We start from the raw sequence: 12,704 nt of genomic DNA, 5'->3' as shown, positions 1-12,704 counted from the left end.
TGTCTGGGCCCTTCCTGCCCAAGATGCTGCCCCCACAACCCAACCCAGGAACAAGCAGCAGAAAATGGATGGATGGGTAAAAAAAAACACTGTTTGTAACTTGACAGTTCATTCTGTCTCTGGAGCACTTTAAAATCTCAGCAATGTGTTTCACTTTGGGTGCTGGTAGTTTTATGCAAATCACTTCCATTTTATTGAAGCAAAGGTCACTTTATTGTAGGCAGAGGTCATAGTGTTTATATTTTAAACTGAAGACGCAGCTTGCTGTCTCTGGAAGAAGACCTGACGGGTGACACTGTATCTTTTAAACGACTGTGAGGCAGCTTTCATTACAAAGTGGTTCAAAAATTAACCAAATTGTTTTCAGGGTAAAATGGATGATTAACTCTAAATATATCAATGATTCACTGAGATTTTCTGCTGCCTGATGAGTTTTTTTTCTCCTTTTTTTGCAGAACAGTCATTTTTGTGAACATGCAGTACTCCGTAAGATGTGAAGTTTTAATTTTAAATCTTATCACAGATCAAGATTAAAACAGGCAACAGGAACAGAACAAACTGTTCACTAAGAAAAAGAAGAAGAATGCAGGTGCTGTTCGTATTTGCATTAGTTAGCAGATTTGATCAAATTATGTGCCACATATCTTTATTTGATACAGTGTGTTTGTCTGTTTGCATGCCTCAGAATACAGGAGAACACTGTTGCTTAAAAAAGCCTGAGTTCCCGAGTCACACGCAGTGCTGCGCACACAGATTGTGTTTTCTTGCTTCATTTCGCATTAGCCAAAACCTCTCTGGCTCCTTAAACAAACACGAGCACATTAGGCTGCCATTTCCTTCCAGGAGGACGGGCGAGCTCAGGTGTGGCCTGGATTAACGATTAAACCCAAACTTTATCCAGTGAATCTTCTCTGCTGACCTCCTCAAAACTGAACTCTGGGTGTTTCAGCTGACTTTTGCAGCTTGGGTCCATTTTGCTTCGGGCTGTAGCGAGGAAATGTTGGGTTGGGTCTTTTTCTTGCTCTGTTTGCCGCCTGTTCTGGCAGTCCAGCTCTGTGAATCAGGTATGTGAGCTGCTCAGCTGTAACTTTTAGTCAAATAATTACATTCTGTCTCACATTTCTGTTTTTTTACTTGAACAAATACAGGTTCTGTTGAGCGGTGTTATCTTATAGTCAGCTTCTAATCTCTGCTGGAACACAGTCAGATTAGGCACATAAATCCAATGTCTGCCCCATGACTAATGCCCTACAATAACAGGAAAATCCATGTCAAACCTGAGACTCAAATCCTTAACTTTTATTCCATTTTTCCCCCTCTTTAGATGCTCCAGGTGCCTACAAAGTTCGACTCAGCATCAGAACTGCTCTGGGAGATAAAGCTGTACGTACAGAACTGAATATTACTCCTTTTTCTTAAAGATTCCACTCTGATTATGATGAAAATATAGATAAACTGCTTCTCTTCCATTAACATTTCTTCGTGTTAACGTATTGCTGCCTAAAGAGGATAGATTCTTAAGATTTGGATTTGGATAATTTAACAACAAAAACAGTGTTTAATTGCTAAACATCATTCAGAAATAACTGAAAGAAGACAAAAACTATAAGCAGATATGAACATTTACTTTTCAAATTCAACAATTCTTAATTGTTTTACAGTGATTTAATGGAAATGTTTCAACTTTATGCAGCTAAAGATATAATGTAGATGTTTTATTATATCTTTTTATTTTAAAAAGACGAGAGATTAGTTTGAGTTTAAATCCAGGAGCACTTTTCAGAAAATCTGTAGCAGATGGAAACATAATTATGAACAGTGACATGTTTGGCACACACCTTGTTGAAACTGTCTTGTAGCCTGACAAATCCGAGTTTTCTCCTGGCTTGGGATGAGCTACACAGGACCCAGAAGTTGAAGCCACTATAGACGAGTGCCCCCTAGTGGCTGGGCTGCAGTACAGATTTTAAGTCCTTAAATGTTCCTTACTAAAAAAAATGGATGAACACACAATACTATGTCATACAAACAACAAAAGACAGCATCTTTATGGCAGTGTATATGCTAAGGCCATAAAAACACTGGAACAGGAAAAAAATTACAAAACTGTCCCGATGAGCTAAAGGCTAGTCTTTCTCACAAACCGTTCAGTTATCTACTATAGGTAAGATATTAATTGCTCCTAATTTCTAACTATTGCTTTCTATCAAGGAAGCTTTGCAGAAACGTTACACAGATCAAACCGAGCCATCGGTCTGCTCAGTTCTCAAATGCTAACCGTGTTTATTTAAAAAAGAATATGACCCTGTTTTTTTTAAAGTGCTCTTGGTAAGTTCAGAATAAAAACCTAAACTAACTCATCTTCAGATTCGTTTCTGTTGTTTTTGTATCATTTTCAGTTAAATAGAAATCCATAATTTTTAACAATCTTAACATTTTTTTTTTCATTTTAACATCCTGTCCTGACATTAGCTTGTAACAATCCCCTGAGTGTTTTCCAGAGTTCTCTTTAAACGCTCATTTTCCATTTTCTATGAGGACAAAGTCCATGCTGTAACCCATAAAATTTAAAGGCCTTTGATGACAAACAGCCCCTGATCTGATCTGATCTGATTTTGTTCATATTTCAGTACGACTGGAATGAACATGAGAAATTCCTTTTCCGAGCAACTATGGCTTATGCCATGAGGCTACACAAACAACAGGAGTTTGGGTAAGAAAGCGCAGACATACTTTTCGTTCGTGTTAGTTTTATTTTTGGCATTTGTTTGTCGTAATCAGCCATGTGAGTCATGGTTTGTGATGGTGACATGCTCTTTATTGTCTCGTGGACTTTATGCAGCGTGTCAAACATCATTGTGTGTCGTGAGAGTCCCAGAGTGTCCTTTTGGTTCGTGGTAACATCGCCGCTCAACTCATCGGCTCTTGTTGACAAGGGGGACGTGGAGAGAGCTGTAAGGTAATCACATGATGCAGAAATGCTGTAGTTCTGCTTGAACATATAAACAGTTTCTATTATTTGTAACTAACCTGGCAGCATGATTAAGTTTCATAGAGATAAACGAGACAAACAACCGTTCCCCCTCTCACTCACACCTAGGGACAATTTTAGAGTTAGCAATTAACCTAACATGCATGTTTTTAGTCTGTGGGAGGAAACCAGAGTACTTGGAGTAAACCCACGGGAGCACAGGGAGAACATGTAAACTCCACCCAGAAAGGCCCCATGTTGGGAAGTGATCCTGCAACCTTCTTGCTGGGAGGCGACAGCTCTAATACCTCAGGACATGTCTCCAAGAATTCAAATCTTTGTCCCTGTGTTCCTCCATAGGAGGGAGCCTTAGCAGTAGGGTGAGGAGCTCAGAGTAGAACCACTACTCCTCTGCATGGAAAGGAGTCAGCTGAGGTGGTCTGATCCTAAGGGCGTCCCTCCGGAGGTTTTCTGTTCCACCGAGAGAAAAAGCCAGAACTCGGATATCCTTCTTGGCCTTGGAATGCCTTCCCAGGAGGAGATGGAGAGTGTCGCTGGGAAAAGGGATGTCTGGGCTTGTTGCCTCCGTGACTTAACCTCAGATAAGCAGAAGAAAATAGATGTTTCTGCAACTCGTGAGTTTTAAAAAGAGACAAGAGCTCACTAAGTAAGCAGGAGCTCATTGGCTGGAAAAAAAACTCTTATCAGGATAATTGAATTTAAAAAAGGATTTAATGGTCAGGGATGTGACTGATAAAAGATCCACGTTGGCCTAGAAATAGTCAGTATTCACTGCAGGAGTGGTAAACTGGGCCTGAGTTTTGTAGCTTCACAAATACATGTTGAACTGAACAGAGTTGTTCCTTCAAATGAATCTTTGTCCAACAGCAAGTCCAGACATCGTATCAACAGCGCATTCCTGCTCTCTGATTCCTCTCTGGAGTTTGTCGGCATCTACCCCACTCTGGTAGCCCCCGTGGCCCCCGACACCCCTCCGTGGCTCATTGTGTTTGGGGTGGTGATTGGCCTGGTCGGTGCCGGCATCGTCTTTCTGCTCGTCTCCACCATGATGGAAAAGAGACGGTGAGTAAGGCGAGCGCAGACAGACCCGAGCCTCCGCCGCGACGCGATTCCATAACTCTCAGCTCTAATTCCAGCAAGAAGAAGGAGAAGGCGGGCGAGCACGAGGAGGAGAGGGTGAAAACAGTGGAAAACGGCTCCATGACAGACGGCGTTTATAACACCACGTTCTCAGATGACGAACGATTCACAGAGATGTGAGCTAAATGATGGGAAAAAATATCAATGTTAAGCTTCTTTCTGCCGAACTTGATTCGCCATGACTACTATGTGCAAAATAAGAGTTTTACTAATATAGTTCTACAACCTTCATCATTTTATTTCTTGTTCAAGATCTCATCTGCCAACACTTTCATTAGTTTTGTGCCAAACCTGACACAGAAACCACTTTAAAATGTTTTTTTTTTTTTTTTTTTCTGGATAGTGGTCTAATAAATGAAATATTTTCACTGTATGGAAAAGAATTGTACATGTTTCACAGTGCATGCTTTTTTAAAACCCTACATTGACCATTCATAAAAAACTGAAAACCTAATTTAAAAGTAAATGGATAATTTGATTAAATCTTGAGTCAATATACTGATTTTTGCTGACTGGGCTGCTACTCTTGGCTACTAGTCGGACACACAAAATTAAGAAAAAATGAGTAAATTTCCAATCGGGGTGACATTGAATCAGTTCAAATCAAAATTTAGGCTGAAATTCACCAGAAGTTAGCTTACATGTTTAGTCACAAAGTGTCTTTATTATGTCTCAGTGTGTTTGTAATTTATTAGCATTATATTGTCAATTTAGTCATGCTCCTAAGGTGCTCGGAATGTCAGAGTTCTTTTCTTTTGACTCCAATCAGTCACAATTTGGCTTCAAAGGTCTCCAAACCCTACCAAAGCTGTCTGTTTGCAGTTTGTCACCATACCGACGATGGCTTTAGCCGAGCAATCTCAGTGTGGATGTTCTTGTCCCCTAGTGGTGCAGCATGGGTACTTCAATGGCTCTGTTACAACATGTAGAAAGAAGTTGTTTTTTTATAAACAGAGAAAAAAAATGTCAGTCAAGGAAAATATCTGGAGTAGTGTTGTTGGGGCCTAAATGTTGCATCATTTTACATAAAACTGAACCTAAATGTTTTGTGCCTGTTATCAGCTCACAGAGAGCTGATTTCCTGAGAGACAATCACTGTGTTTAAAGAGTCTGGAGATACATTTGTCATCACTGATAAAGGAAATAAAAAGTCCTGAAACTTTCCTCCTGCCTTAATGACTTTATTTTTATTTTCCAGTTAATTTTCAACCATCTGACTGCTTTAACAATGTCATATCGGTCCCCTGGAGACAAACCGTTGTCCCCTGATGACGTAAACACACTACACTGCCCCCTGCAGGTCGATGGGAGAACAGAAACAGCTCAATAGACAATTTTGTTCCCAGATAGAAAAAAGAAACAATTTTGGCCTTGGGAAATAACAATATGTTTAATGACAAAATAACTTTGTAAAAAAAAAAAACTTGTTTGTCATTTTGTGAGCTGAGTGCTATCTTTAAAACCATTTGAAAAGGTTCTCAACATGGCGCCGTAGGAGTAGGTCGTGTCCTGGAGAGCTGGTGCAGGAATTTGCTAATAAATTTATTTAACCCCGCTAGACACGACAGCTCCAAATTTTAAGAGGCGTACTATCATAAGATGAGCATTAACAATTATTTTTTGAGACAGTCCGACGCGATGCCACGTAAAAAGAACCAAATCACTGATGCTCCCGAAGCGTGTGCACAACAAGCTAGCATAGTAGCAGTGGAGGCTAGCGCGGAGACCCAGGCTGGAGCTGCTGCCACTCCACAAACACTCCGCGGGGCAGTGGACGAAATAACGGCAAACATTTCCAGGGTCATTGATGAGAAGCTGGGCCCGATATCGGAGTTACTGGCGAAGCACAGTAACACACTTGACAACCACGAGGAAAGGTTAACTGAGGCTGAGCAAAGAATTTCGGCGCTGGAGGATGCCGCTGACCCCGTGAACGCCAAGCTCAAAGCTCTGGAGGAGATGGTGGATAAACTAGCTGAGCGGGCTGACGACCTCGAGAACAGAGGGAGGAGGAAGAACATCCGTATCCTCGGATTACCGGAGGATGTGGAGGGGACTGACCCCACCGGCTTCTTCGGGTCCTGGCTTCCCGAGGTGCTGCGCATTGACACGAAGACGGGGCGTATAAAGCTGGAAAGAGCGCATCGCACGCTGGCTCCCAAGCCCTCTCCCACTCAGAGACCGAGACCGGTGCTTGTGCGGTTTCACAACTATCAGGATAAACAGCGTGTGATGAATGCGTCTTTTGAGCTGGGAAGGAAAAACCAAGCGGTGACACACGGGGATTCTACAGTGATGTTTTTCCAGGATTTGTCGGCTGCTGTTCTCCGCAAAAGGAAGGCATATGACGCGGTAAAAAAGCAGCTCAAGTCACTCGGCGCAGAATACAGGCAGATTTACCCTGCTTTACTGAAGGTAACCTTTCGCGGATCAACCAAAGTGTTTAATAACCCTCCTGAGGTGGAGCGCTACGTCAGTACCCTTGAGGACACCCCGCTTCTCGGTGAGTGATTTTGGGGCTACACCGGATAGCTGCTCGGCCGAGCGGCGGACTGTTTGGACTGTCTTATAACACGTGAGTAGGCTGATGGATGTAAACTGTATTTAAACTGGAGTACTAAGCTACCGATAACTTTGATTACCTAGTAGGGACATATAAGCCATGCTTTCCTGCATCCTGGACAGATGTATCTTTTTGTTCCGTTAGAGAGCCTTTTCACTCGAACTTCTCTTAGATTAAGAGTGGGACAGTGTTTACGTTCGTGCCAATGTTTGGCGAAGTGTACTTTAGCGACACTTTTTTTTGTTGTTTCTGGTTGTTTGTATTGTGTTATATCTGGCCATATGTTTATTTGTATGATTCCTTACTTTTTATAAGTGATGCTCAGGTGTCCGGGTAATGTCTTATTTTATAGTTTACTATCATGTCAGGTTTGAAATTATGCACTTGGAATGTGAAAGGGATACATACACCTGTTAAACGAAAAAAGGTTTTAAATTATCTGAAGAGAGAAGGTGTACAGATAGCATTATTGCAGGAGACTCATTTAAGTGACATTGAGCACCTAAAACTTCAAATGGGAGGTTTTGGACAGGTTTACTATTCATCTTTTACATCACGAAGTAGGGGAGTGGCTATTTTAGTACAGAAGAATGTGCCTTTTAAAATTTTGGACTGTATAAAGGACGCAAGGGGATGTTATGTGATTGTGAAAGGGCTGCTTTATGGAGAAGAAATTGTTATATTGAATGTCTACAACCCACCTGGTTTTCCAGTTGATCTTTTAACTACTGTGTTCTCTAAAGTTGTAAATCTTGGCGTCATGCAGACACTTATAGGGGGAGACCTTAATTGTCATTTACATCCCATTATAGACAAGTCCCCTCCTGGTAAATTGTCACCATCTTCTCATGCTAAGATTGTCAATGCATTTTGTGATGATATGGACTATGTAGACGTATGGCGAGCTCAACATCTAACAGTTAAGGAATACACATTCTTTTCAAATGTATCCAGAGCCTACACTAGAATTGACTATTTCTTACTCCCTAAACTTTTGTTAAGTTCAGTCACCTCCAGCTCTATAGGCCCAATAGCTGTTTCTGACCATGCTGCGGTATTTATACAGTATACTTTTACAAATCCTGCAAACCCAACTAGATTTTGGAGGCTTAACCCCTCTATTCTGGCAGACCAAAAGTTTTTGTCTTATTTCAAAGAGGAATTTGAACTGTTTCTGTTAAGTAATTTACCCTCAACAGACAATCCATCATTATTGTGGGAAACATCTAAAGCCGTTTCTAGAGGTCTTATTATATCCTATACATCCATCAAGAGACGTAGGCAGGCTGAGCAAAGGAAGATCTTGGAGTCAAAATTAAAGCGGGCTGAGAGAGAATACGTCACACGTTCATCTGCACAAAAACTTAAAGAGATAACTGCACTTCGTTCTGCCTTGGACACACTACTGACTAGAGAAGCGGAAATTCAGATCAGATTTGCAAGACAAAAAATGTATGAACATGGAGATAAAGCAGGGAAATATTTGGCATATTTAACAAAGAAAAAGGCAGACTCCCAAACTATCTCTTCTGTCATAGATGACCAGGGAAAGCAAACTTTTGAAACTGCTAACATCAATAATACATTTAGGATTTTTTATGAAAACCTATATAAATCAGAACTACAGCCCAACGCAACTGAGAAAATGGATAAGTTTTTCTCCTCTCTTAAGCTCCCTTGTCTATCTGAGGACCAGAAAATTAGTCTTGATGCACCTATATCTAAAAATGAAGTGCTGGATGCAATTAAAGGGCTCCAATCTGGCAAGTCTCCTGGCCCGGATGGACTTGGTGTGGAATATTACAAAGAGTTTCAGAACCTCTTAATTGACCCTCTTTTAAATATGTTTAATGACTCTTTTATGAAAGGGACACTACCGCAATCCCTGAGAGAGGCAAATATCTCTTTAATTTTAAAGAAGGGTAAGCCCCCGGAAGACTGTGCGTCGTATAGACCCATTTCTCTTTTGAATGTTGACTTAAAGATTTTGTCTAAAATTTTAGCCACGCGACTAGAACGTTTGTTACCTATTTTAGTTAATGAAGACCAAACTGGATTTATTAAAGGTCGTAACTCTTATAATAATATGCGTCGGCTGCTAAACACCATCCAGTTTTTTCAGGAAAAATCAGTGAATGGTCTTGTGCTTTCTCTGGACGCAGAGAAAGCATTTGACCGTGTGGAATTATCATACCTGTTTTATACATTGCATAACTTTGGTCTGGGAGAAAATTTTACAAACTGGGTGAAACTTCTGTATAAAAATCCTTTGTCAGCTGTGCTCACAAATGGTTTACGATCTCCTTACTTTAGTGTTTTAAGAGGTACGAAACAGGGCTGTCCTCTCTCGCCTCTGCTGTTTGCCCTTGCAATAGAGCCCTTAGCCGAAGCTATTAGGTCTAATAAAGATATAACTGGTCTCAATGTTGCGGATAGAGAGCATAAGATCACTCTTTACGCTGACGATGTTCTAATTGTAGTGACTAAGCCAACGGTGTCTATTCCTTGTTTGATTGAGACAATAGATCTGTTTAGCCAATTCTCTGGCTATAAAATAAATTTTAGTAAATCGGAAGCCATGCCCTTGGGCACCCTGAAACAAATACCTGTGAGGCCCTTCCCATTTAAATGGTCACCAGAGGGTTTTATTTATCTTGGAATACATATTACACCAAAATTCGACCAAATGTATAAAGCCAATTTCTCACCCCTGTTTGAACGCATTCGGCTAGACCTAGAGAGATGGAATACTCTTCCCATATCCTGGATGGGCCGAATTGCTCTTTTAAAAATGAATGTTCTTCCTAGACTACTCTACCCAATACAAATGGTCCCAGTTATGTTTTCTCATAAATCCCTAAAACAATTAAACAGTTGGTTTAGCTCCTTTATATGGTCCAAAAGAAAAGCACGTCTTAAAATAGCCACATTATGTCGCTCGTCAGTGGAAGGGGGTACTGACCTCCCAGATATTCGAAACTACCAACTCAGTGTTCACTTACGCATCATGGCTGATTGGATACGTAATAAGCCTACTTCTCTCTGGCTTGATATTGAAAGTTCGATGTCTGACTGTCCCTTAAAATCACTTCTTTTTCTAAAAAAGGTGGAATCCCTTAAATCAGTTTGTACCAATCCAATTACGATGTCCACAGCTACAGCATGGCGAACTATAAGAAAACTAGAGGGTAGGTCTCAAAAAACTTCGGTCTTTACTCCAATATGTGGAAATCCCGACTTTCTACCTGGAATAATGGATAATAACTTTAAAAGATGGATTGAAAAGGGAATATCTAAATTACATGACCTATTTGAGGGATCTACCTTGATGTCATTTACTCAATTGACTGAAAAATACAATGTTTCAAAAGAGGACTTTTTTCGATACTTACAGGTTAGGGATTTTATTAGGAAAAGCACAACACTTTTGGTTTGTCAGGAAGTGTCGGATACTGAAAGACAACTTTTTTTAACCAGGTCGGCTACTTCTATTAGTACATTTTACAATATCATTAAAAGTCAAAATGCAGAGAAAACCTCTTGCTTGAAGGAATTGTGGGAAAGGGAACTTAACTGTAACATTACTGATGATGACTGGAACAATGCCTGGGGAAATGTAAAAACTTTAAGCGTCTGTAATAGAGTTAGAGCGACTCAACTTATGATTCTCCATAGAGCTCACATCTCACCTTATCAAAGGCAAAAATTTAAACCTACCACATCTTCACAGTGCATGAAATGTAAGACTGAGGTTGGTACTCTTACACACTGTTTTTGGTCTTGTACTAAAGTGAAACAATTCTGGCAGAATATTGGAGGGGAAATGAATAAAATTGAAAATAAAAGTTCATTTAAACAATAATCCCCTATTTTTGTTACTTGGAGTGGTTGATCCTATTGTCAGTGATAAATATAAGAGAAAGCTCTACAGAATGCTAACTTTTTGTGCCAGAAAATGTCTCCTCCTGAATTGGATAACTGACAAAATCCCCTCCAAGTTACAGTGGCAGAGAGTTATACTCAGCTATGTGTCTCTTGATTACTTGACATGTCGTTTGCATTGTAAAGATGACGTTTTTATCAAGACATGGGAACCCTTTCTGTCATATATTGGATTGAATATTTCCACAATTCTCACAAGAGCTTTTGTGCTATAGTATTGATGTATACTGCCTCCTAATACCCATTCTAAGTGCTTTGTTTTGTTTTGTTTTCTTATTATACACGCAGCTAACAATTGACTGTGACTCCTGATCTTGTACATATGGGCCAGATGTTTGTGTTTTGTGTTCTATATTGTTAAAATTAATAAATATATATTAAAAAAAAAAACCATTTGAAAAACTATTGCAACAGAAAAGAAGAAAAAGACAACACCCATCTCTTATCTATGATAGTAACTTAAACCAAGACGAAAAATGTTACACACTGAAAACTGCTGGGTTAAAAACAACCCAAGTTGTGAGTAAACTTTGGACTGAGCCAACCCTGAGTCGTTTCTAAATCAGTAGAGTTTGGTTACCAGTTTCACCCAGAATGCCAGGCTAAGTTTTCCACCCATAAATTTAGGTGAAATAACTAATTTGTTGAACTAAAGTTATTAACAAAGCCAACCAGGTTTAATGCCTTCTTACAAGTTGCTTTTACCATCTTCTACCATCTTAAAGCAGAGGTCCATTCAGGTCTGATTTGGTCAACTTCTGGCTTAAAACGGTGGACCATGAAGAATGACACGATTCATGTCTGACAGAACCGCCGGGTCAAACTATTTGACCCAATATTTGGTCCAAACAACTCAACCTATGACTAGGGTTGGGCATCGAGGCTTAGGATTCAATGTGAACCAGGACTAAAGTTCTCATTCACCTGGAATAATAAAAAGAAATGACCAGTCGGCTCAGAGCAACACTTGCAATAAGATTACATCGTGCAAATGAGGGTGCTCATAACATAATAATCCGACCCTTAGCCTAGCACTGCACTGCAGTCAGAATCAGGAAAGTAAAACAATAAAATGTGTCTTAGAGCAACATTGAGGTGGGTCAACACAAATGCAAATGTTGCTAACGTTAGCCCATGTATTTGTTCATAGACAAACGACCTGAAATTGCTAACATTAGCAGGCAGTTGACCAGACTCCACAATGTGCTGCTCTCTTCACCATAGCATCCGAGGGAAAGATGTCAGTGCAACAAATTGTAACTGAGCACCACAGAAAGGTTACAGCTTAAATTTCCTCTTAAAAGAATTGAGAATTATTAGGAACTGGAATCGAAATGAGGAATCAAAATCTTTCAAATTCAAACGAAGCCCAACCCAACCTATGAGTTATCAGTGTGTAGCAAACATAATCAGGATGATTAAGGGTGAACAGTAGCTTCATGGTTAATGTTGTGGTCTGATAATCGCTTCGAGCCCGGGTTGCATCAAGAAGGGCGTCCAGGCGCAAAACATTTTGCCAAATCTTCGGTTTCAGTTTGCTCCCTTAGGTGACCCCTGAAAGAACGAAAGGGATGTATAATTAGAATGATTCTGATTTTTTCAATCCTTGTTTATTTTATATCCAAGAGGAATCTTTGGCTAAAGGAGCAGCATTCTCTTGACTCTGTCAGGGTTTTTTGCCTCCCTGCCTGAGGGCTCTCACCGTCTCACCTCATCACTCTTACTATTCAACACGAGTTTCTTTCCAACTAAATTAAAGCGGTATTTCTCCAGAGGCGCTTCCGGGGTTGTGTCAATACTTCTATTTGGAATGTCCATCTAGGCTAAAGTCCACCATCGAAGAGCAAACAGTGGTTGAGAAAATAGGGGGAGGAAAGAAACCCAACAGGACATGATACTGAGACATTTCTGGGAACTAAAGGTTCTCCTGAGCTCACCCCTCTGTTGCTGATTAAAGGGGAAGTCTGAAACATGAGGAAACTTTTCTTTTGATTCGGTTTCGACGAGCATCATCTGGTAAGATGTCCTTCATGGAGATCCCTCCAGTGTGCAACGTTTTATTAGCAA

The 12,704-nt window shown here is 40.3% G+C and overlaps 1 protein-coding gene across 1 annotated transcript; it reads left to right on the top strand.

Moving 5' to 3' along the window:
- The first annotated feature begins 762 nt into the window (after positions 1 to 762).
- cltrn (collectrin, amino acid transport regulator) lies at positions 763 to 5,296 on the top strand. Its single transcript, XM_017423394.3, has 6 exons — positions 763 to 1,064; positions 1,325 to 1,383; positions 2,631 to 2,713; positions 2,843 to 2,959; positions 3,860 to 4,054; positions 4,129 to 5,296. The coding sequence occupies exons 1-6, from the start codon at positions 998 to 1,000 to the stop codon at positions 4,250 to 4,252; spliced, it is 645 nt and encodes a 214-aa protein (XP_017278883.1). The 5' UTR covers positions 763 to 997; the 3' UTR covers positions 4,253 to 5,296.
- Positions 5,297 to 12,704: the final 7,408 nt, after the last annotated feature.

This window comes from Kryptolebias marmoratus, linkage group LG24 (assembly GCF_001649575.2).
Source record: "Kryptolebias marmoratus isolate JLee-2015 linkage group LG24, ASM164957v2, whole genome shotgun sequence".
Classification (NCBI taxonomy): domain Eukaryota; kingdom Metazoa; phylum Chordata; class Actinopteri; order Cyprinodontiformes; family Rivulidae; genus Kryptolebias; species Kryptolebias marmoratus.
Note: the sequence above shows the minus strand (reverse complement) of the source record. Positions and strands in the feature narration are given on the sequence as shown.